Source organism: Muntiacus reevesi, chromosome 18, assembly GCF_963930625.1.
Source record: "Muntiacus reevesi chromosome 18, mMunRee1.1, whole genome shotgun sequence".
NCBI lineage: Eukaryota > Metazoa > Chordata > Mammalia > Artiodactyla > Cervidae > Muntiacus > Muntiacus reevesi.
The window spans coordinates 41,912,392-41,934,785 of record NC_089266.1 but is presented as its reverse complement, the minus strand read 5'-3'; the positions used below and the strand labels follow the sequence as shown (position 1 = coordinate 41,934,785).

The 22,394-nt window shown below is 51.5% G+C and overlaps 1 protein-coding gene and 1 long non-coding RNA gene across 3 annotated transcripts; one reads left to right on the top strand and one right to left on the bottom strand.

Annotated features, from left to right (window-relative positions):
* The first annotated feature begins 1,367 nt into the window (after positions 1-1,367).
* On the top strand, positions 1,368-22,382 carry SARM1 (sterile alpha and TIR motif containing 1). 2 transcript variants are annotated; one of them, XM_065908495.1, is made up of 9 exons: positions 1,368-2,224; positions 7,837-8,455; positions 11,060-11,272; positions 11,584-11,675; positions 11,761-11,996; positions 14,474-14,576; positions 14,652-14,841; positions 19,879-19,997; positions 20,087-22,382. In XM_065908495.1, the coding sequence occupies exons 1-9, from the start codon at positions 1,755-1,757 to the stop codon at positions 20,226-20,228; spliced, it is 2,184 nt and encodes a 727-aa protein (XP_065764567.1). In that variant the 5' UTR covers positions 1,368-1,754; the 3' UTR covers positions 20,229-22,382. The 2 variants fall into 2 exon arrangements, with proteins under 2 accessions (XP_065764567.1, XP_065764566.1); XM_065908494.1 differs by having other exon boundaries at positions 19,876-19,997.
* Positions 11,356-21,523, bottom strand: LOC136148885 (uncharacterized). The gene is made up of 4 exons (XR_010659606.1): positions 21,397-21,523; positions 16,858-17,453; positions 12,078-12,204; positions 11,356-11,643 (listed from the first exon to the last, which is right to left on the bottom strand). It is a non-coding gene; the product is annotated as an uncharacterized lncRNA (long non-coding RNA).
* Positions 22,383-22,394: the final 12 nt, after the last annotated feature.

The following is a 22,394-nucleotide window of genomic DNA, read 5'->3' as shown; positions in this document are numbered from 1 at the left end:
CCTTGCCAAGCTCAGGGACCTCTCTGAAGAGGACTAGCGCAGTGAACTTGGAGCACAGAAAGAAGTCCCACTCTGCCGATCCACTGGCTGTGTGACCTTGGGCAAACCGCTTTACCTGCCTTAGTTCTCTTTTTAGGCAAATGAGACTAATCATATTTGCCTCATAGGGTGTTGGGAGCTAAAGCCGACAAGAAGTCCAACTCCTGGAGCAGCCCCAATTTCATTCTACTGCAGTGGTTATTGATCTGTGATCTGTTTGATGAGGCACATCCCTGGCTGGGTAGTTCACTCACCCCTTGTGTATTTAGGGCAGTGGAAGAGGCGGTAGGAGCTGGGGAATTTTTTTTATCATAAAAGAACAAAGTTTTCATTTCTGGGTTCATCTCTAGGGTACATTGATTTCCCCAGGCCAGTCTTCTCTGCACATTGGATGAATATTAACCCTTTGTAGTGGATAAGATTCCTGAGTCCTTTACTAATTTACTGCTTCTCAGCAGGCCACAACCCACCTCCAACCTCATCTTTTCCCGTAGGTAAGTTTTGGTCCTGTTCCCCACACCTTTCAGCTCTAGTGAGAAATAAGATCCCTCTACCCAGAAAATGCTCACTTGGCACAGAATGCCTGATTTCATGCCCACTTTGAGGGGTCCTCCCACCTGGAGTAAGTTGTTCTCAGAGATTTCACTGATTTTTTTTTTTTCTGTTCTGTAATCAGAGGGGAAAAGACCCTGATGCTGGGAAAGATTGAAAGCAGAAGGAGAAAGGGGCGACAGAGGATGAGATGATTAGATAGCATCACCAACTAAGTGGACGTAAACTTGAGCATACTCTGGGAGATGATGGAGGACAGAGGTATCTGGCATGCTGCAGTCCATGGGGTTGCAAAGATCCTGAGAGTACCTAGCAATTGAACAACAACAAATCAGTGGGGAGTGTGCCTTTGAGCAATCTTCTCTATGGACCTCAGTCGGTATGGCTGTTAAATGGGAGCACTAATTCCTACCTCGTAGGCATGATGAAGACTTAACTGAGAAACATAAGGTGTCTCAAGAATTGTTATTATGATTGCATTAACCGTTAGTAGGACAAGGGCACACTCAGTCTTGTTTCCCTCACAGTCTAGCGTCATTCCAGCGTAAAACTGGGGCGACAGAGGCTGAGATGGTTAGATAGCATCACCGACTGAGTGGACATAAATTTGAGTCTACTCCGCCTCTCCACCTCTGAACCCAGTAGAGGGGGCAGAGAACACGACGGCAGGGAGGGGCTTGGCCAGAGTGTGGGCGTGGCTGGGGAAGACTTGGGGGTGGAGCTACGCAGGCGGCAGGGGAGGAGCCCGGGAAGACTCAGAGTAGGGGCGTCGGCTTGCGGTCCGTCGCTTCTCGGGGGTGGGGCTGCTGCAGAGCATCTCAGCGAACCTAGCAGGAACTGGAGCCACTCTTTGTTCTAGTTGCTGCCTCCTAAACCCTCCCGCGCCTGGGTCCAACTTCCTAGCCTTTCACGCTCTCTCCTCCCGCCTGTCCCCGACAGCTGGGCCCTGTGTCCCCCACCCCAACCTCTTCGTCCCAGGTCCTGCGCTCACCCTTTCCCCAAACTTCCGTTCGGAGCCCTTGCCTGGTCCCCTTCTCTCCACCCTCCCTCCTGCATCGTCTTCCCCCCGGCTCCGCTCTCGCGTCCTCCTTTTCCCAAGCTCTGGGTCGCTCCGCCCGGCCCCGCCCCTCCAGGCAGGGGATGTCCCCCGCAGCCCCGCGCCCATGGTCTTGACGCTGCTGCTCTCCGCCTACAAGCTCTGCCGTTTTTTCGCCATGTCGGGCCCACGGCCGGATGCTGAGCGGCTAGCGGTGCCGGGACCGGACGGGGGTGGCGGCGCGAGCCAATGGTGGGTGGCGGGCGGCCGCAGGCCCCGCGAGTTATCGCCGGGGACAAGCACCGAGGTGCAGGGCGCCCTGGAGCGCGCACTGCCCGAGCTGCAGCAGGCGCTGTCGGCGCTGAAGCAGGCAGGCAGCATGCGGGCCTTGGGTGCCGGCCTAACCGAAGTTTTCCAGCTTGTCGAGGAGGCCTGGCTGCTACCGGCCATGGGCCGCGAGGTAGCCCAAGGCCTGTGCGACGCTATCCGCTTGGACGGTGGCCTGGACCTGCTGCTACGCCTGCTCCAGGCGCCAGAGCTGGAGACGCGCGTGCAGGCTGCCCGCCTGCTGGAGCAGATCCTGGTGGCCGAGAACCGGTGAGGGGGCCGGGCTGGGGCGGAGGGCGCCACGGGATGTGGGGTCACCTGGGTCTCCAGTGCCTCGTACTGTACCTTTCCTGCCTCACCTCACAAATCCTTGCATTATATCCCTGTTGAGAACCAACGTGTCCATTTTACAGATGAAGAAACTGAGTCTTGGAAGAGTTTAATGACTTGTACAACAGTCACAGAGGGAAATAATGGTGCAGTCAACATTCACTCCCAGAGCTGGTGGGGTGAGGAATGAGACAGGGAGAGGAGGAGTGGAGTGGTAGGTCGTGAATCTGTCCCTGGTTCTTAGCATGTAGGTGGGATCCTCTGAACCCACAGCCCTTCTCCCCTTGGACTGGATATCCTTCTGTGTTACCTTCACTCTGCTGTACCATCTCCCTCCAACGAAGAGAGGAGGAGGACACATTGCTCAGAAAACAGGAGCGGGGAATACCTTTCCTCTCTTCCCAAGCTGAAATGAGTGCTAACCTAAGGTTACTTGCTGCCTTAATGTCACCCCTAATCCACTTCCTGCTTTCTCCCTTTTCATTTTGCTTCATGTTACAGGGGCAGACATGATCTCATGCTCTGCCTGCTAATGGGGAACAGGAGGTTTTCAGTTGGGATGATGGGTGGGGGAAGGGGGAACTGAAGTGTGGAGCTAGGCAGCTACATCTTCCCCGCATGAACCAAGATATAGCAGGTGGGGTCCAACTGAAGCCTGGTGGCCCCTCTTTACTGTCTCTCGGAATCTCTCCTGGAATATGAGGATCCCTGACCCACTTTCTCTCCCGTCTCATGCCGGAGCAGACTAGACTTTCACACTCCAGTCTCACACTGAATTCTCAGACCCCTCGGGTTTAGAAGGGTTTTGGATGGGTCACTGTCCGTTTATGAAGCTCTCACAAGTGTGATGGACATGGATAACGGGCATTTTCAAAAAGTAAAGATAGCCTTGTGGCTGGTGGAAATGATACAACTGTCGAAAATGCGTGAATAAAGCAGTTTACGTTGGGAGACCAAGTTAGGGTTGTTCAGTATGTCATTAATCTTCCTGATGGAGATGGGCTGTGAATGTGAAGGCCTAGCAGATGGACAGGCACTCACTAGATGTGATAGGCCAGGGCCCAAGGGTGTGTCCTGTATGTGGGATGGGGCAGCTCTAACCTGAACTCTTAGAGAAAGGGTGCAGCAACCAACACCCTAAGAAAAGGAGGGCTGCAAGATGCAAATAGCACTATTTTTCAAAGTTGAAAACAATCTTCACCTGGTTCGGAATTACTGAAAGAGGAGTCACACTAACCAGTGTCTCTGGTTCCAAGAAATAACATGCCAGTTGGCATCACTTCAGGACCAAGGACAGAACCCAGTGGGCCAGGTCCTGCTCAAAATCCTCACAGAGGAAGGCAGAGTTTCCCCACCCCTACTTAGAGAGGAGGCTGGAAAGGCAAGAAGGGAAGGAGTGTGGTGAACCATTGAGAATTTGTGTGTATGAAATCTTTTCTCTCCTCCACCAACCAGGTTCTTCCATCTGTGTATCCACTCCTTTTGCCATTCTCTTTGCTGCAGCTCTCTTCTCCCCGGGGTGCTGCAACACTTATTGCCTGGGGGCTTAGGTCACAGCTTCATTGACCCTGAAATACCAGGAGAAGCCTGACAGGGTAGGGCCCTCTGAGCCTGGTCCCACCACACTCTCACTGCTAGTCCTCCAAAGTTGCAACCTGGCGACTTCCCTAGTGATCCAGCTGTTAAGAATCCACCTGGCAATTCAGGGCATGCAGGTTTGATCCCTGGTCCGAGAACTAAGATCCCACATGCCTCAGCGCTACTGGATCCCCTGTCCCACCTGCTGCAATTAAGACCTGACACAGCCAAATAAATAAATGAGTATTTAAAAAGAAATAAATAAAATCACAGCCTGCCCCCTTCAGAAGACCATAATGAGGCAAGTGACTTTTCCAAGAATGCACAGTGAATGAGAGGAGGGGATGGGTTTTAAAAAAGAAAGAAAGGGGGAAAAAAAAACTATTGCATTTAAATTCGAATGCCAAGTACACAAAAGGTATGCACTTAAACATTCTGTCTACCCAGGCCCCTTCCCTGGAGGCAAATTGGAGAAATGAGTTTCTTGTGTGTCTTTGCTGAGAGAATCTGTACACATACAAGCACTTGTATATGTGTGTATATTATCAATATATATACAGGCTTGTCTGTGTGTATATGGGTACGGTTTACCCCTCCTTTGGAGTTGTGATTTGAACCCAGATTTACAGCCTCTCAGGCTACAGAAGAATTGGGAATTGAGTGCATAATTCTCACAACAAGCACAGAGTTCAACTCTATAGAGATGCCAAGTGCATAGAGAAAGATGAGGGCTGAGGTTCAAGAAATGAAAACTTAGGAGTTCTCTAGTGGCCTAGTGGTTAGGATCCCGGGCTTTCATTGCCATGACCCGAGTGCAGTCCCTTGTTGGGGAGCTGAGAGCTTGCAAGCTGCATGACAAAAAAAGAGAAAACAGCATTATTACAAATTCGATAAAGACTTTAAAAATGGTCCTCATCAAAAAGTAAAATAAAGTTCTTATAGAATTCCTAATAAATAAATAAATAAAGTTCTCTCTCTGAATTGCTGTTTTTCAACTTGCCCTTCCCTTCACTGAGCCGCAGGAATGAGGGTGTTGTTGGATTAGATGATTTTTTAAGCAGTTCCTGGCTCTGATAAACTTGGAGTGTATGTAGTCAGATTGTTCTGGAAGCACAAAGTGCCGATGAAGGATCTTGAGCCCTGAAGACAAACAGATGTGAACTCAAATCCCAGCCGCGCCTCCCGCCAACTGTGTAACCCTGGGCATGCCATGTAACTTCTCTGAGCTTTGGCTTTCTCATTGGTTAAACGAACAACTATAGTGCTGACTGCCCAAGGGGATGACTGGAACCCATCTGTTCCTTTGGGCTGCAGAGAAGCTCAGTGATCAGATCAGCAAAGCTGTCCTGACCTCAGGCCATGTTCTGGGCTCCGCTGGGCCCTGCAGTGGACACAGTCACAAGCACTGTGGGCACCGTGATGCTCCCTTGCCAGGGCTCGATGGCCGGTGGGGCATCTAAGTCCTTGAGGGGCATCACTGGTGGAAGTCAGGAAGACAGGACACTTTCACCTCGGCTTGGAATGTGGCAACCCTCCTGCCTGCTCTCCTGGCCTCCAAGCTCTCTCCCTTTGACTGTCCTCCCCACAACAGCCAGAACGAGTTTCCTAAAATCCATGTGTTACCAGGTCACACCCCTTCCTGAAGCCTTTCAGTGGCTCCCCATTTGCTGTCAAAATGAAGCTCAGGGGCTTCCCTGGTGGTCTAGTGGTTAAGAATCTGCCTTGCAATGCAGGGGACACCGTTTCGATCCCTGGTCTGGGAATCCCATATGCCTTGGGGCAACTGAGTCCCAGTACCACCTGTAGCTCTGCAACAAGAGAAACCACCACAGCAAGAAGTCCTTACACCACAACTAGAAAGTAGATCCCGCTTGTCACACTAGAGAAAAAGCCTGTGCACAGAAAAAAAAAAAAAAAAAAAAACAACACAATCTAAAATACAAATAAATAAATAAATGAACAAAAACTTTTTTAGAAAGATGAAGTCCGAATGTTTTGAGCTGGCTCAAAAGACCCCCAGAAATCTTTCCTCACTCTTCCCTTGAAACTTCCAACTCAACCACTTGAAGTAATTTCTGCTTTTTTGTCCCGTTAATGGGTGTAAAGTGACAGCAGCTGTTTTAATGTTTATTTCTCTGATTACTAATGAATTAGAGCATCTCTTTATTTGCTTGTTAATGTTCTGAATTTCCTTTTGTAAACTGCCCAGTTGTATCTTTCACTCCTTTTTTGCTGGATTTACCGCCTTTTGCATGTTGATTTGAATATTTATTTATATATCCGTTCTACATATGAATCCCTTGTTGATTTTATATCTTTCCTTGTTGGTTTTAGACATTGCAGATATCTCTGACCTTCTTTCTCTTTCTGGAATATGCCATGCTCATCAGGCTTTGGGGCTTTTGTTCTTGCTGTTCTCTCTGCTTCTTATGTTTTTCTTCCAGATACTTGCAAGCAGGGGTCTCTGGACACTTAAGTCTCAGATGTCACCTCCTCAGACATATCCCTCTGCCCAGACACTCTCCACTACGTCACCTGGTTTTGCTATCATTTTGATCAGATAACTGTTATTCTGTTCACACATTGTTTACTTTACCATTTGTCTCCATATTAGCTGTGTATAAACTCCAGCCTGTCTTTGTCACTGTTTAACTTCAGCCCACAGTGCAGTGCCTGGCACACGTAAGTCCTCAATAAATGATCTGTTAAATGAATAAATAAATACACTCCAGTCACAGAGTACAGAGTGAAGAGAAATTAGAAGGCAAGTCCAAGAAAAGGGTATTTCAAGTGACACTTCAAATGATAAAAAGTTAACATTTATAGAGTCTTTTCCATGAGTCAGGTACTGTGCCAAGCACTTTACATGGATTATTACATTGGTTCTCATAATAATCCTAGGGGTAGGAATTGTTTCTATCTTGTTAATGAGATGAGGATAAGAATAAAGAAAGGTACACAAGGTCCCACAACTAGTATATGATAGAGAAGTTACCAGGACCCAGGGGATCTGCTCTAGAGCTAGAATTTTTTAAACTATTTTATTTAGTTTTTTGCTCAGCTGGGTCTTAGTTGCAGAATGCAGGATCTTCAGTCTTCCCTGCAGCATGTGGAATCTTTAGTCTTGGCATGTTAACTCTTAGTTGTAGCAAGTGGGATCCAGTTCCCTGACCAGGATCAAACCCCAGCTCCCTGCATTGGAAGTGCGGAGTCTTAGCCACTGGACCACCACAGAACTCCCTAGAGCTAGAATTCTTAAACCACCCCACATACTGCTATTCCAGGAAAATGTGTCCTGGAGGAAATGGATGCAACCAGGATGCATGCAAGCTTGCAATGCTTACTGATGCATGTAAGCATTCAGTCATGTCCGACTCTTTGTGACCCTATGGACTGTAGCTGGCCAGGCTCCTCTATCCATGGGATTCTCCAGGCAAGAATACTGGAGTGGATTACCATGCCGTCTTCTAGGGGATCAAACCAACCCAGGGGTTGAACCTGAGTCTCTATCGTCTCCTGCATTGGCAGGCAGCTTCTTTACCACAGCGCCACCTGGAAAGCCCGTGGCCAGGATGGAGTATCCTTATAATCAGAGAAGTCTGGTTCTCCCTGGTGGCTCAGTAGATAAAGAATCCACCTGCAATGCGGGAGACCTAGGTTGGGACGATCCTCTGGAGGAGGGCATGGCAAGTCACTCCAGTATTCTTGCCTGGAGAATCCCCATGGACATGGACAGAGGAGCCTGGTGGGCTGCAGTCCATGGGGTCGCAGAGTCAGGCACAACTGAGTGACTAAGCACACAGCACCAGAGCAGGAAGTGAGGGAGGTGAGGGAGGCAAGGAGGACCAGACTCACGTCCTATTTGACACTATAGTGAGGCCCAGAGGGGATAACTGACGAGGCTGTGACCCCCGTGAGGTTAAGCACCCCAGGCCACGGCAACTCCACGTCTCCCTCCTGTTTTCTCTCCGCAGGGACCGCGTGGCGCGCATCGGACTGGGCGTGATCCTGAACCTGGCAAAGGAGCGTGAGCCGGTGGAGCTGGCGCGCAGTGTGGCCGGCATCTTGGAGCACATGTTCAAGCACTCGGAGGAGACGTGCCAGAAGCTGGTGACAGCCGGCGGCCTGGACGCGGTGCTGTACTGGTGCCGCCGCACGGACCAGGCGCTGCTCCGCCACTGCGCGCTGGCGCTGGCCAACTGCGCGCTGCACGGGGGCCAGGCGGCGCAGCGGCGCATGGTGGAGAAGCGTGCCGCCGAGTGGCTCTTCCCGCTCGCCTTCTCCAAGGAGGACGAGCTGCTGCGCCTGCACGCCTGCCTGGCCGTGGCCGTGCTGGCCACCAACAAGGAGGTGGAGCGCGAGGTGGAGCGCTCCGGCACGCTGGACCTCGTGGAGCCGCTCGTGGCCTCGCTGGACCCCGGGCGCTTTGCCCGCTGCATGGTGGACGCCAGTGACACCAGCCAGGGCCGCGCCCCCGACGACCTGCAGCGTCTGGTGCCGCTGCTCGACTCCTCGCGCTTGGAGGCACAGTGCATCGGGGCTTTCTATCTCTGTGCGGAGGCAGCCATCAAGAGTCTGCAGGGCAAGACCAAGGTGGGTGCAGGTGTAGGGTGGAGTAGGGATGGGGGTTAGACAGAATCTGGGAAGGCTTCCTGGAAGAAATGACATTAAACTGGGACTTGAAGTATACATAAGGGTTAGGTGAAAAAGGGAGAAAGATTAGAAACTAGTCATTGTGGCCTTGAAGGCAAGACCAAGGTTTTACACGGAGGACACCAGCGTTTGACAAAGACCTTCCTGACAGCTGCAAGGAGTTGGTGTTGCCAAGGGTGAGGCTGAAGCCCAGGCAGTCAGATAAGAGGCCATGGCAGGAGGCATGGGATGGTGGAGGTCCGGGGCATGATAGCAGAGGCAGAGAGAGCAGACAGATTCCAGAGGTACTGAAGAGATAGAATTAAGACTTGCTGGGTTGCTGGGTGAAGAAGGATCTGAGGATGGCTCCTGGCTTTGGACATAGCCTACCCAGTGGGTGATGGCACCCGGCGCTGAAATAAGGTGAACTCAGTGAGACAGGCTGGGGGTAGGCAGAAAGTGAATTCACTGGGACACCTGGAGTTTGAAGTGCCTCAGAAATGACCAGCTGGGGCACTCCAGTGGGCCATTTTGTCATTTGGCTCTGGAGTTTAGGAAGGAGATGAAGTATAGAGACACAGTTTTGGGGCAGGACATCTGTGTGCCAGCTAGATGACTCCACCTGAGTCCCAAGGGGTTCCCAATCTCAGGGCCTGATCCATAGCCTTTGCCCATAACTTGCTGTGTGCCCTTGAGTACCTGGCTTCCCCTCTCTGGGCCTTTTTTTAATTTTTGGCTAAAACTCATGGCAAGCAGCACTTCCCTGGCCAGGGATTGAACCTACGTCCCTGCAGTGGAAGCCTGGAGTCTTAACTACTTGACTGCAGGGAAGTCTTGGGCCTTTGTATGTCTATTTTTGTCCTCTGGAAAATTGAAGGAGTAGACCACAGCAGCTGTTTTTACCCTGGATGTTAGACTACTAATAGTTAAATTATCAAAAGTTTTTAGGATTTGTTTTTTAAATGATAGAAGGTAAAGAATCTGCCTGCAATGCAGGAGACCCAGGTTTGATCCCTGGGTCAGGAATATCCCCTGGAGAAGGAACTGGCAACCCACTCCAGTATTCTTGCCTGGAAAATCCCGTGGTTGGAGGAGCCTGGCAGGTTACAGTCCATTGGGTTGCAAAGAGGTGGACATGACTGAGGGACTTTTACTTTCACATAACATCACTCTCCTTCCTTTGTATGCCTCTGGAGGTTTGCGGGTTAGTGACCCCTGGTGCACAGAGAACGGTGCACACTGCATGGACAAGCCCTGTCTGTATGACCGTAGTCATCTGGGGCTGGACAGGGGACATCAGAGCAATGTGTCTCACTGGTGATTGTCACCCATTTTGGGTGTTCCCATAGATCCAGAAGAAACCATTGTGTTAGGGGTCTCTGAGGCCTTTCCCAAGGTCTGGTGTTCTAGGAGCTTCTGATTCTCCTCTCTGCACCCCAGAGAGGGGCCATGGGAGGACTGGTGTTACAAAGCAGGCTATTCTGCTTTGGGAGGAGGGATTTAAAGGGAAGCACAGAGTGAGGACCCCAAGGAGTGGGTCTGGGCTGAAGCCACGACCACCAATTCTGGTACCTCTTTCCCAGCAAGGCCAAGTGAGAAACATCTAATAAAGACACAGTGAGTCCTCTGCAGTGTGCCAGTCTGAGGACTCTAAGGGTGATTAAGCCATGACCTCAGCTTCCAGTCCAGTGGAAGTTGCACTGTCAATTAACAACAATGGCATTCAGAGTGTGGCACAAGGCCTAATTGGAGGTATGGGCCCAGCTGTGACGGAATCAAAGCAGGCTACATGGCGGAGGTGCCAACCAATTTGGATCCAATAGATGAGTAGAATTCCCACAAGCAGGCTGGTAAAACTACGGGTCTGGAAATAGCACAGCTGAGGCCCAGAGGAGGGAAAGCCTCCATGGGTGGGTGGTTTGGTGAAAGGGGATGAGAGGAGGAGGGATTGGTGGGCGGGGGCTGCACCATGCCCAAGCTGGCAGCCATACTGAGATCTACACTTTATCCCAGGGCAGCAGAAGTTGTAGAGGGGAGACCTGAGAGGGACGTGGTGAATAGCTGAGGGAGCTTCAGGGGGGAATCCACAATACTTGGTGATTTATTGGATGAAGTCAGGGCAAGGGGAGACAGTGTGGTTTCAGTGGGGAGAAGAGATGAGGGGATCACCTGATGAGAACAGCTGACTCATTGGAAAAGTCCCTGATGCTGGGAAAGATTGAGAGCAGGAGAGTAGGGCATCAGAGGATGAGGTGGCTGGATGGCATCATCGATGCAATGGACATGAACTTGGGCAAACTTCGGGAGATGGTGGGGGACAGAGACACCTGGCGTGCTGCAGTCCATGGGGTCGCAAAGAGTCAGACATGACTGGGCAACTGAACACAAGAACAGCAACAGGCGGGGGAATCCACAAGTCTCTGTGATTTATTGGGTGAAGGCAGGGCAAGGGGAGGCAGTGTGGTTACAGCGGGGAGAAGAGGTGAGGGGAGGGACCAGGCATGTTCGGGCGGCTGGTGGGTGATTTGGTTGGTCCAAGACATCCTCTCCCCACACTTTCCCCAGGTATTCAGCGACATAGGTGCCATCCAGAGCCTGAAACGCCTCGTCTCCTACTCCACTAATGGCACCACGTCGGCGCTGGCCAAGCGCGCGCTGCGCCTGCTGGGCGAGGAGGTGCCCCGGCGCATCCTGCCCAGCGTGCCCAGCTGGAAGGAAGCCGAGGTCCAGACCTGGCTGCAGCAGATCGGCTTCTCCCAGTACTGCGAGAATTTCCGGGTAGAGCCGCACGGGGTCGCCCGCCGGCAGTCGGAGCAAGCGCATCCCGGAGGGCCGCGTGGCCTCTAGGGGCGCCCTGCATTTACAGGCGACAGCACCCCATCCCGGCACCGCTCGCCCGAGGCACCCGGGGTGGCCTTCGGGGGGTGGGGATCCTGTACTCAGCCATTTTCGGGGTCTTACGGTTCTCATCTGGGTCCCATCCGCCTCCCTCAGCGCCATCTCCGGTTCCCTCCCCCTTGATCTTGTGCTGGGTGGGGTCTACAGGCTGAGGAGGGGGAGTCTCACCTCACGTCTGACCCCTCCTCCAGGAGCAGCAGGTAGATGGAGACCTGCTTCTGCGGCTTACCGACGAGGAACTCCAGACCGACCTGGGCATGAAGTCGGGCATCACCCGCAAGAGGTTCGGAGCCTCCAGACTGCTGGTTGTTAACGCCCACTTCGCTCCCTAGTCAAGACCTCAGCATCCTCTCCTCCCTTGGGTGCAGGTTCCTCCGGGAGCTCACGGAGCTCAAGACCTTCGCCAACTATGCTACGTGCGACCGCAGCAACCTGGCTGACTGGCTGGGCAGCCTGGACCCGCGCTTCCGCCAATACACCTACGGCCTGGTCAGCTGCGGCCTGGACCGCTCCCTACTGCACCGCGTGTCCGAGCAGCAGCTCCTGGAGGACTGTGGCATCCACCTGGGCGTGCACCGCGCCCGCATCCTCACTGCCGCCAGAGGTGAGCCTGCCCACCGGGGCCCCTAGCCCTGCCCCAGCTCCGGCCCCAGCGCCAGCCCTGGAGGGATGAGGGGAGACGCACCATAGGGACTTGGAGCCTCACTGCGGATTGATTGAGCACGTAGGCTGTGCCACGCGGACTCTGAGGACGCAAAGATGAGTGTGTCGCACTTTGGCTTCCCTTGTGGCTCAGGGGGTAAAGGATGTACCTGCAACATAGGAGACCCGGGTTTGATCCCTAAGTCGGGAAGATCCCCTGGAGAAGGGACTGGCTACCCACTCCAGTATTCTTGCCTGGAGAATTCCATGGCCAGAGGAGCCTGGTGGGCTACAGTCCACAGGGGTCACAAAGAATGGGCTCAGCTGAGTGGCTAACAGGCACTTTGCCTTCAAGAGGTTCCCGGTCTGAGCAGTTATGCTTCTCATAGCCCCAAACTAGAAACAACCTAAATGACCATCACTGGAGGGCATTTGCATACAAAGGAAATTGAGACAGCAATGGAAATAAATGAACACCACCCACATTGTGTACAAATCTCGTAAACATAATCAACACAAGCTTGACACAAGAAGTATACCGTATGACTTTTCTACTCTAAAATTTATAGTATTAAGAGCTGACTGGGTGATAAAAATTTTTTAAATGCAAGTGAGTGATTACTGCAAAAAAAAAAAAAGAAGTTCCCAGTCTGAGGTGGGTAGGAGGGTGGGAGGAAGGCAGATCTATAAACAAACACATGAAGGCAGCAGGTAGCATGTCCAGGACTCCAGTGGAAGCCTAGAGGAAGCACCACCTACCCTGTGCCTCCAGGCCTGGGCTGTGGAGAGGAGGGGTGGCCTGCTCAGGTCTTGCAGGCTGTATTGGGGGTGGGAGAGGAGATGGTGGTAGCAGGAAGAGTGGTCCAGATGGAGGGAACAGTGTGAGCAAGTGTGGAGGTAAGACAGCCTGGGGGCCGCATACAGGGGATGCAGGTGGGAAGACAAGGGGCTTATCCTATTAGCCGACAGCTTACAAAGTGTGGGTGCTTTAGGGAGGTCAGGGTGAATTCTAGGGTTCTAGCAGCCATCTTGATTTGTTAATTTATTTTATTTAATTTACTAGTCTACTATATAGCTAATGTTTATCACCAATTGCTATAGACCAGGTCCTGATTAAGTTTTTTAAATTTTATTTTTGGCTGTGCTGGGTCTTCCCTGCTGCCCGTGGACTTTCTCTGGTTTAGTTGCGGTGAGCCGGGCTATTCACCGCGGCGCTCAGGTTTCTCATCATGCTGGTTTCTCTTGTTGCCGAGCACAGGCTCTCGTGTGCAGGCTTCAGTAGTTGCGGCACACAGGCTCGGTAGTTGTGTTTCAAGGCGCAAGGGCTTAGTTGCTCCGAGTCGTGGGGAATCTTCCCAGAATAGGCATCGAATCCATGTTCCCTGCATTGGCAGGCAGATTCTTCTTCACTGTGCCACCAAGGAAGCCCCTGATTAAGTTTTAAATAGATATTATTCTGTCTCTACATCCATTTTGTGCAGTGGGTGTTAATTTTTTCCTAAGTCAGCTTTCAAATGTTTATTTTTAAAGAATAAAAGAGGTATACTTTAAAAGTGTCCGACTTGAACAGCTTCGAATGCCTACCCCTGTGTAACCACTATCAGAATTAAAGATAAAGAACATTTCCATCATGGGTGTTAATTTTACAGATAATGAAACTAAGATTTAAATACATTTTCTAAGGTTATCAGAGTCATTAAATGACAACTGGGGTTTCAGTCTGTCTTACTAACTCATAAACAGACATTGTGAGTGTTGTCTGACTAGTATAAGAAGATGGATCTTATCATTCATCCATTCATTCACTAAGTATGCACTAAGCTCGCACAGGGGACAGGGACTGGGCTTTGGCTCCATTCTTTTGCTTTAACCAAAGCAGATTAATTTCTATCATTTTTACATTGCAGCTCCCAGTGCATCCCTGAGATTTAATTTTTTAAAAACAAGAGGGTGCTTCAGCAAAAATAGCTTACAAACACCTTCTGTAGGGAGTAGGAGCTTGTGCACAGTTTTTAAGTGGGGAGAGTGACGCACTTGGAGTTGGATTATTTATTTACTTATTCATTTTTGGCTGGACTGGGTCTTCACTGGGGCGTGGGCTTTCTCTAGTTGTGGTGAGCAGGGCTATTCTTCGTTGCAGTGTGCGGGCTTCTCTTTGCGGCGGCTTCTCTTGTTCCAGAGCACAGGCTCAGTAGCTGTGGCTCTCAAGGCTCAGCTGCCCTGCAGCATCTGGGATCTTCCTGGGCCAGGAATTGAACCTGTGTCCCCTGCATCAGCCAACAGTTTCTTAACCATTGGACCACCAGGGAAGCCCTCTCTGACTATTTTGGGAGCAAGCCATTCTGCCTGGGCTGGGCTGAGAGTGCTGGGTGTGCAGGGGCCTCGTGGTGAATGATGGGGAAGGCCCACCGTCACCAAGCCATCTCTTGTCTGCTTCAGAAATGCTACATTCCCCGCTGCCCTGCACTGGCGGTAAGCCCAGCGGGGACGCTCCAGACGTCTTCATCAGCTACCGGCGGAACACGGGTTCCCAGCTGGCCAGGTGAGGGGGGCGGGCCGGCAGGCAGCCTGGGGCCTCGGGGTGAGGTCTCAGCAGTGACACTGGACCTCCTGGCAGCCTCCTGAAGGTGCACCTGCAGTTGCACGGCCTCAGTGTCTTCATCGATGTGGAGAAGCTAGAAGCAGGCAAGTTCGAGGACAAGCTCATCCAGAGTATCATGGGCGCCCGCAACTTTGTGCTGGTTTTGTCGGCTGGGGCGCTAGACAAGTGCATGCAAGACCACGACTGCAAGGACTGGGTGCACAAGGTAAGTGCTGGCCTCGGTGGCCCCAGCATTGGCCTGGGGCCCAGGGCGCAGGTTCCCCTTTCAGTCTTTGTTTTATATTTTATTTTATTTTTATATGTTTCTGCTATCATCAGTGTTTTTTTTTCTTTTAATTGGAGGATAATTGCTTTACAATATTGTGTTGGTTTCTGCTGTACAACATGAATCGGTCTTAGTTATATACATATATGACACCTCCCTCTTGAGTTTCCCACCCATCCCACCCCTCTAGGTCATCACAGAGCGCCAGGCTGGGGTCTCTGTGTTATATAGCAGCTTCCCACTAGTGATGCATTCTCTTTCTTGTCTGCATGTGTCAGCAACTTTCATGGCCCAGCTGGAAGTCAGGAGTCACCACTGTGGCTGTATTAGGACTGTAGCAACTTACTTAGCTCTCCAAGCCCCAGTTTTCTCACCTACAAAATGGGGATAACTTACCTGTCCTGTTCACCTCATAGAACTCTTGTGAGGGTCAGAGAGGGATCAACATGCTCTGAAAAATAACCGCTGTGAGGGGAGGGAGGCAAGAAAGCACAGTGATAGGCACAGTGGAAGAGTTAAGAATGCAAAGCTGTGAGTTTAAATCCTGGCTCTGGCTTTGGGCAAGTTACTTAATTCCTATGAGTTTCATGTTTACTACTGGAAAGTGGGATAATTATAGTACCTACCTCCCTCGGGTAGTGTTATACGGATTAAAAGAGCTAAAACATGTGAAGTGCCTAGCAGAATGCCTGGCACGTAATTGCTGTATAATGGCAGCAATTATTATTGTTAATATAATTATTGTGAGTACTACTACTGTGTAATTCCCCATTGTATCCTGAGTGTGTAACACATAGTGAAACTTATTGAGTACTTGTAGAATGGAAGGATGATGGATGGATGGGTATCACATCTGTAGATTATTAATCATTACTCATTAGTCAGCAGAAACTGGGACCAGGGCTAAGGGAAGCAGTAGTCATATGGATAGAGGCCTTGTCTTAAAGCAGCAAAGGAGACAAGAATATGCCCAGAATGACTAGATCATATATAAATTGGTGTCAGTGTATAGTCAGGTAGGTGAAATTCTTACTTGCTATAAGAACATGAAGAACAGAAAAAGCATCAAGGGCTGGAAAAATCAGGGGAGACTTCATGGAAGAAGCAGAACTTGAGAAGAGTCTAAAGATTTTATGTCAGTGGAAGAGAAAGCATCACAGGCCGGGAAACAATGTAAGCAAAAGACAAAGGGAGGGATGAGAAAAGTGCCAAAAACCTACATGATTACTGGTATTGCCTTTTCATTTTACGGATAAAGAAACTGAGGTTCAGAGAAGTAGAATAATTTTTCCCATGGCCACACTGCTGGACAGAAATCAGAATTGGGCTTTGAACTCTTGTCTCTCTGACTCCAAAGCCCATGCACTTTCTTCAGATGCAGCTTTGTCCTATGACTCAGATCTGAGGGGTGGATTCAGCTGACACCAGAGTGACTGTCTGCATCTCTTCGCAACTCCAGGATATAGGAGGGGCTGAACACCGGGTTTGATTTGGGGAGGGGATTCTGGGTCAGAGAGACACCCTGAGAATCATGGCTTAGAGTAGGTGGCAGGCAGCCTTCTGAGAGAAAAAGAGGAGCATTGTGAGTTCCATGACAGCACAAACCTTGCCTTGTTCGTGATGCATGCCTGATGCTAAAACCATGCATGGGACAAAGTAGGCTCTTGCAGACTTTATAGAATAATTGAGTCAATGATCAAACATGATTCTGATGAAGCTGAGATGAGCGGGAGAATGGACTTCCTCCATGAAGTCTCCCCTTGATGCTTTTTCTAGTCTCCATGTTCTTATAGCAAGTAAGAATTTCACCTGCCTGACTTTACACTGACACCAATTTATATGTGATCTAGTCATTCTGGGCATATTCTTGTCTCCTTGGCTGCTTTAGGACAAGGCCTCTATCCATATCTATTAGGTTTATTAAGTCAGAAGACTCAACTCAGTTTTCATTCTTACCTGGCTGTATGATCTTGAGCAAGTCATCTCTTGGCCAGCCTCTGTATCTGTGCAGTGACCACAGATCCCTGTCTTTGCTTCTGTTTAATTCTGGATGAAACAAATGTCTGAAGGTTCCCCAATAAATTGCTGCAGGGCCAGAATTCACCCAGGTGATCAGCAGAGAGGCAGACAGCTTGGCTGAAATAGCCTTGGACTTGGAATCAGAATGCCCCCCTGGGCTCACATGTGTGTGACTTGGGCGCAAGTCCCTTCGCTGGGCTTCCTTCTTCTCAGTTGTAAAATGGAGAGGTTCCCCAGAAGCCAATCAGGGTTGAAGTTACACAGATTCCTTCCCCAGGAAGGCTCTGTTCCACAAGGGTACTTGATATCCCTCACTGTTCCAGCCTACTGCAAGGAGGGGGGAGCAGGCAGGTGGTGGGAGCCTTCACCTTGGACCAGTCCCAAAGGTTCCATCATCCCTCCTTGGTTGTTTTTAGTGCTTAATTGCTTCTGGTTTTGAAACTGCTTTCCCCGAAGCCACATTTATAGCGGGTAATCAATATGAAAAACCACAAGTGAACGGCACTCAAAAAGTCCAATCTCTGGGGTTTCGCCTTGAAAGGAAAAAACACTCAATAAGCACTTACCCGAGCACCCATTAATAGCAATATCCTCAGAACAACCTGGTGAGGTAAGTTTTATTATCCCCACTTTACAGAGGAGGAAATAATAACACTTATTTACTAAGCACACACTGCATGCTAATTGCTAGTCTAACACTTGCCGTGGGATAGCAGTTATTCCTCCCAACAACCCTCCAAGATAGGAACTATCATTACCCCTATTTTAGAAATTAGAAAACAAGATTTGAGAGCCTGTTGTTTTTGCCTCACATAACAGAGCCTGTGTCAGAGAACCCAGATGTGAACACAGATCTGATGATTCAAGAGTGGAACCTCCAAAGTCTGTACTATTATATTCATTCATTCAGCCCCTCGGCTGCTAAGTATTTAGCAAAGGCAGGCTGTGGGCAGGGCTTTGTGAAAGATCGGGAGATACAAGGGGAGTGAAACCTGGACATGGTCCCCGCCTTTATGTCTGGTGGAAAAGACAGCCGCCTTTATGTCTGGTGGAGAAGATATTAAGTAAATTTCTCACTTGCGAATTTAAATCTCCAACTGTAGCAAGTGCTACAGAGCCTATGAGAGCCTGGAAGAGGAGCATCTGATCTGGTCAGGGAGGTGAGGGAAGACTTCTCTAAGAAAGCTGATTGAGCTCAGATCAGAAACATGAGTTGGTATTAGCTAGGTGAGAGGGCAGGGAAGAATGTTCTAGACAAAGAAGCACGTGCGAAAAGGCCCTGTGCAGGGAGGGAGGATGGCAAATCTAAGAGGTTGCAAGGTCTGTGTGGCTGAGAGGACAGAGCAGAGTGGAGTTTGAGGAGTGAGTTGCAGACAACCACATAGAACCTTGAACCCTATCCTAAGAGCCATGTGAAGTCATGAATTCGAAGTAGGGGGTGACACGATAAGATTTGCATTTTGCAAAGAGCTGCCAGGTGAAGGGGCAACCTGGAGGATGAATGAGAGGAGGCAAGAATGGATAAGGAGAGACCTGGTGGGGGTTGATGGTAATAAAGGGTTGGAGTAGGGCAGAGGTGGAGGTGGAGGTGGAGAAAAATGAGGGGATTTGAGAAATAAGTAAGGACTACAACTGGCAGGGCTCAGGACGGATCAGTTTGGATGCAGGGGGTGGGATGTGCTCCTTGATACTAAATTTGTTTGGGATTTTTTTCCCATACCAACAACTAGTTCTCCACTCCACCACACAGCTGACTGTCCCACAGTTCAATTCAGTTCTGACGCTCACTACCCACCTAGAACGAGCGTCAGACTCCATGGCTACACATTCAGGGGGTTCCCATGACCACCCCTCTCATTTGCTAGAATGACGTGCACGCATGCACACTAAGTCACTTCAGTGGTGTCTGACTCTTTGCAACCCCATGGACTGTAGCCTGTCTGGCTCCTCTGTCCAGGGGATTCTCCAGGCAAGCATACTGGAGTGGGTTGCCATGCCCTCCTCCAGGGGATCCTTCAGACCCAGGGATCAGACCCTCATCTTTTATGTCTCCTGCATTGGCAGGAGGGTTCTTTACCATTAGTGCGACCTGGGATGATGTGCAGAATTCAGGAAAGAACTATTACTGGCTTATTATTAATATAAAAGATACAATTCAGGAACATTTAAATGCAAGAGATGCACAGGGCAAGGTAAGTGGGGGGTGGGGGAGTTGGGAGTGTGGGCAGGGAAAGCATGGAGCTTCCATGCCCTTCCATGCCCTCTCCAGGCCCCCCTCTCTACACCTAGATGTGTTCACCAACCTACCTAGTCAGTCCTTAAGGGTTTTATGGAGGTTTCATTATGTAGGCACGATTGAGTCACAAGTGACATCTCAATCCAGCCCCTCTTCTCTGGAGCTCTGGGGGGCAGAGGAGCTGAGGCTGAAAGTTCCAACCTTCTAATCACAGCTTCCTCTTCCTGGCCACTAGCCCCCATCCTGAAGCTATCTAGGCACAGATCCCCATCCCCAGGTCATTTGGTGTTGTTTAGTCATTAAGTCGTGTCCAACTCTTTTGCAGCCCCATGGACTGTAGCCCACCAGGCTCCTGGGTCCATGGGATTTCCCAAGTAAGAATACTGGAGTTGCCATTTCCTTCTCTAGGGGATCTTCGCAAGCCGAGGATCGAGCCATGTCTCTTGCATTTGCAGGCAGATTATTTACCACTGAGCCATCTAGGAAGCCCATCTATTAATATGTATTTACACACACGCATACATATATAGATATATCCATACATATATCCATATATGTGTGTTTATTTATTATACCATAGGGGGTAAGGGAGAAGTCAAGGTGGACTTCAGGGCCAGCATCCAACCCTGGGCTCAGCCTTGGGCTACTGGCCCTCCCAGTGCCTGCCTGGCCCCAGGGTCCCCAGATGGGTCCCCAGTGTCATCCTCTTCTCTCTCTAGGAGATCGTGACTGCTTTGAGCTGCGGCAAGAACATCGTGCCTGTCATTGACGGCTTCGAGTGGCCAGAGCCCCAGGCCCTGCCGGAGGACATGCAGGCTGTGCTCACCTTCAATGGCATCAAGTGAGGAGGGGGCAGGGCGGGTTACACAGGCCCCCGGCCCGCAGCGCCCTCTGCCCAGCCCTCTGACCCAGCCGCCTGTGTACCCACAGGTGGTCCCACGAGTACCAGGAGGCCACCATTGAGAAGATCATCCGCTTCCTGCAGGGCCGCTCCTCCCGGGACTCGTCTGCTGGCTCCGACACCAGTTTGGAGGGCACTGCACCCCCTGGGCCCCATCTAACCAGCCCCTAGCTCCCATTTCCATCATGACTCCCATTTCCATCATCCCCCCCACCCCAGTGGAACAGCCCCTCAAACTGGCCTCCCTGGGCTGAGACAGCCTGGGCTCTTCTCAGGAAATGGCTCTCTAACTCCCCTGCCCTCATGGTTCACCTCAAACCCAGCGTCCTCAGTATCTGCAAAGGGAAGGGAAGCCAGGCGTTGGGGGTGCTAAGACTTCCCCCAGGCCCTTGCCCTCAGTTCCTGTCTTGAGTGTGGAAGGGTCACTGCTCCGCTGAGGAGGTTCTGGAGGGGGAGGGTTTGCTGTGTGTTAACCATTCCTGCCCTGCCAACAACCAGCTTGAGTTGAGTGAAGGTAGGCAAAGTCCGGCAGGGCTTGGTGGCATGGCCACCCCTCTCGGCCAAGCAAGGGCTTGGGCCTGGGAGCCAGTCAGGGATGAGGGGCCAGCCATGGTCGCCACCTGCGCCTGGCCCCCGTGCTCACCACTTCCTACCACCCTGTGGCCTTGCCTCGTAACCACTCAGGGCCCTTAGCTAGCCTGACCTGGTCCCAGGTCCCCTCCCAGCCTTCCTGACGTGCAGCCTCCTTTGCCACATCTGGGGTCAGGGTGACAGCGAGCTGGCCCTCACACTGGCTGGTCAGCAGCTGTGGCCTGTGCTCACGGGTGTGGTGGGAGCTCCTGCTTGGGCCTGAGCAGGGGAGGCTGCGTCTCAGAGGGCAGCTAGCCAACCTATCATGCCTTGGTGCTGTGTGCCAGGCCTCTGCCAAGCCTGGCTCAGCCCGCCACCCACCCAAGGCTGCCCACCACCCACTGACTCAGGGAGGTGGAGCGAGGTGGCCCCCTGGGGCAGCAGCAGTAGCCTGGGCAGAACCTGTAGCTTCCCCAGGTGTGAACCCACTGCCCACCCCCGAGAGGAGGGGCAGGGGCCGATAAGGAGAGGCAAGATCCTGAAGAAGGGGAAGGGGTGCATCTGAATCACCTGGGGGGTTTTGTTAAAATTCCATTCAGGACACCTGGGGTGGGGTGCATTCCTCATGAACTCCCGGGTGGGCTAAAGCTGGTGATCACGGAGTGACATTCAGTACCTTAGGCAGCCAGGCTCCAAGGCCTCACAGATGTCAGTCATTTCCCTGACACTTCATTCACCCCCTGGCCTCTAATCACCAGAGCAACCTTACCTGGTATCATCTCCGTCTGACAGAGAAGGAACTGAATGATGCGCCCAGTGTCCCAAGTCTCCAGAGACAGCCCCAGGACGCAGACCGGGCCTCCTGGAGCCCTGTCCACGGCCGGGGGCACTGCTCTTTTGAGAATTATCCAGGAGGCTGCACCCCGGGCAGGGCTGTTGCTCTATAGAACTGCCGGCTTCCCTCTTGCCCCCAGTACTCTAGCCATGGGGGAAAGGCTTTCACAACAGATGGCTGGCCCAGAGGCTATAAAGAAATAACCGAGGAGAAGTGTCCCTCGGCCCCTTTCTCCGCAGGGGTGGAGAGCTTCTCCTGCCAATAAATGCAGGCTCCAGCTAATAGGCTCGGCGGGCACCCTCCCGGGGCAGTGGGTTCACACCTGGCTCAGTTCCCAGAGCTGCCTCCCACAGATCCAAGCCAGGCCCCTCCAGGCTGGGGACTCCTTCCTTCCACCCCTCTCCCTGCCAGACACACTAGCCAGCCCTCTGAGTGCCCTTGACCCTTTCTCCTTCATGCTTCATGAATTCCCACCAGTGTTAGGCCCTGGACAGGACAGTACCGAGGCAGACCGGATGCTGCCCCCAAGAGCAGAGGCAGTAACAATATAATGTGATGAGTCTCCTCCAGAGGCCTTGTCTTCTTGTTCCCCATCAGTCCCACTCCCTCCAGAGGCCCCTCACGGGCAGTACTTGGAGAGGTTGCCCAGCACACCCTCCACTGCTGCCTGCCTCCTCTCTCTCTCTGGGGAATCAGAGCCCAGCCTCTAGGCCCTGCTGGAGCATCTGAAATAAAAATCCTCGCTCTGCCAGGCCAGTGCATTCAGGGGCCTGCCTCCCTTGCCATAATGAACCACTGCCCCAATCGCAGCCAGGGCGGGTACCATGGCCCTCACCGTCCACCTAGGCCTGGCCTCACAGAGCCTCTCCTGAGACAGAGGGCTGAGAAACAGCCTTCCCTCACCCCCAGCCTGCTCTGACATTGCTTTGAAG

Bases quoted from the DNA above. Each gene is read 5' to 3' on its own strand.
- SARM1 (XM_065908494.1), top strand. From the start codon at position 1,755: ATGGTCTTGACGCTGCTGCTCTCCGCCTACAAGCTCTGCCGTTTTTTC. The intron at 8,456-11,059 runs GTGGGTGCAGGT...CACTTTCCCCAG, and splicing joins GTCTGCAGGGCAAGACCAAG to GTATTCAGCGACATAGGTGC. The intron at 11,997-14,473 runs GTGAGCCTGCCC...TGTCTGCTTCAG, and splicing joins CATCCTCACTGCCGCCAGAG to AAATGCTACATTCCCCGCTG.